The sequence below is a fragment of the Seriola dumerili genome, unplaced genomic scaffold (genome assembly GCF_002260705.1).
Source record: "Seriola dumerili isolate Sdu_G_001 unplaced genomic scaffold, Sdu_1.0 BDQW01000040.1, whole genome shotgun sequence".
Lineage (NCBI taxonomy): Eukaryota > Metazoa > Chordata > Actinopteri > Carangiformes > Carangidae > Seriola > Seriola dumerili.
Window position 1 is genome coordinate 1,536,324 of NW_019174295.1, and position 1,924 is coordinate 1,538,247.

Consider the following 1,924-nt stretch of genomic DNA (forward strand, 5'->3'; position numbering starts at 1 on the left):
CTAACGCCAAACCATGCGTCTGTCTCCATGACAATATCCCACAGCTGCTGCTTGACAGGAAATCTATTAGCTATTTGCCAGAATAATAGAACTGAGACACTTAGTGATATCTGACATGAAACTGTTCACACCCAACCGAAACCACAGGAAAGCAGGGAAAACTTGGCGCCTGTTTGGCAGGATATCCAGGCCAGACAGCTACAGGGGGCAGTTTAGTTCGTTGTCTATCTTAAGCTGGGACTGTGTGCATGAATTCTGGAAAAAATTAAAGACTGTTTTTAAATATAAAAAAAAGGGCCAACGAAAAAAACAATCGCTTCAGCTCTGTTTACCCAGCAGCAAAATGTTTTCCGTTTTGACGGTTTTACTTGGGGAAATTCAGCGAAGAGTGAAAACAATAGACACTCTACTTGCATTCGCTATGAGCAAAATTAAGACTGGACCAGCACTACAGACCAGTCTGAAATATCTTTGTGAAAGCGGCCCCAGTACAAACACCACCTGCCTGTTGACGCCTCACCTCCAGGTGTGCTGAGTAAACTTCTATCACTTACTGTCCACGGATCTTGGACACGTGCTCGAGATGCAGGAGTGGATGTCGCAGTTCTTCCTGTAGACGTCGGCCAGCAGCTCGCCGAAGTAACGCGTGTCCATCTTCGCCGCTGGGCACCTCCTGTGATGGGGATCTTTTCATCGGCTTCTGCTGTATGACGTTGACGATCTCCACCTCTCCACCTCCACCGTCTCCTCCTCCTCCTCCTCCTCCTCCTCCTCTTCCTCCTGCAGGGAGACAGATTTTTTAATTACTGTCTGTTAATAAGTTCTGTTTGAAGTTAGCACTATGTCTAGTTTCTAGTTTTAGCTCTTGACCTCCAGACTTCTATTGGTTTCCTATCATTTTACTACAGTAATTATACAGTAGTTACCTCCACCAAGGAGTTTCTGTTTGTTTGTTTGTTTGTCAGCAGGATTAACACACAAAAAGTACTGGAACCTATTTGCACATAATTTGATGGTGAATGAGCCAAGGATGAACCCTATTCAATATTGGGACAGATCCAGATCATTTACTAAGAGGAAGTCTGGTGTATGTTGACATGGGCCTTGGTGAAGGTCTGCGCTCTCCCAGTCCTCCTCTAGTTGTTTGTCTTTGTTGATGAGCCAAAATACTCTCATGTACATCATCTGTCTTGTGTGGACAGACACAAAAGAACTCCCATCAGAGCGAGCACGGCCAGCAGAGCAATCTGTGCTAGGTTCAGATTAGATAACATCTTTTCGGCTTTGCAATGAACACAGGGACCGAGACTGGGTTGCAACCATGATGTTGACAATCGCAAGTTTAGAGGAATTACAAAAATATGTGGATGGTTTTCTGGTTGCAGGCTTTCATCAGATTTTGGGACCGGGCTGGAAGCACATTAAGGGAAAGCGATCGTATTCGGAGTTCCAGTTTCAGTTCCAGTTCTTGAAACTACCCATCCACCGAGTTTTGAAGCACACCATTATCAGAAATATTATTTTATGCTACATTATTCAATTTCCTTTAACTGGAACTAAGAACCTCGACCAATCCAAGAAATCAGAACCTGAGGTCCCAGGACCTCCAACTGCCACACTGTCCTCCACCACTCCTGCACCACCTACATGTGATCTGAGCCAAACACACCCATCACCTGCTCTTATCTACATGTGGCAACAGAAACAATTGTTGCATAACCTGTTATCTAACGCCACACTGAGCAGAGCAGAGCTGAGCTGCTGTGTGTACTCCTCACACAGAAAGTACCTTCACTCTCTTCAAACACCCCGTCTGTCAAACTCTTAGTTTGCGGACAGACAGGTGGTAAACGCCGGCATTATTCATAATGTTTGTATTGTCTTGTTTCAGGCTCTTTTCCCTCTGTCTCCATGTTCTTTGTTA

The 1,924-nt window shown here is 44.9% G+C and overlaps 1 protein-coding gene across 1 annotated transcript in view; it reads right to left on the minus strand.

Annotated features, from left to right (window-relative positions):
* Positions 1–654, minus strand: part of pof1b (POF1B, actin binding protein) — a 17,731-nt gene extending 17,077 nt beyond the window's left edge. Inside the window, exon 1 of the mRNA XM_022738687.1 lies at positions 562–654. Within this exon, the coding sequence (XP_022594408.1) occupies positions 562–654 (93 nt within the window). The remainder of the gene's footprint in view (positions 1–561) is intronic.
* Positions 655–1,924: the final 1,270 nt, after the last annotated feature.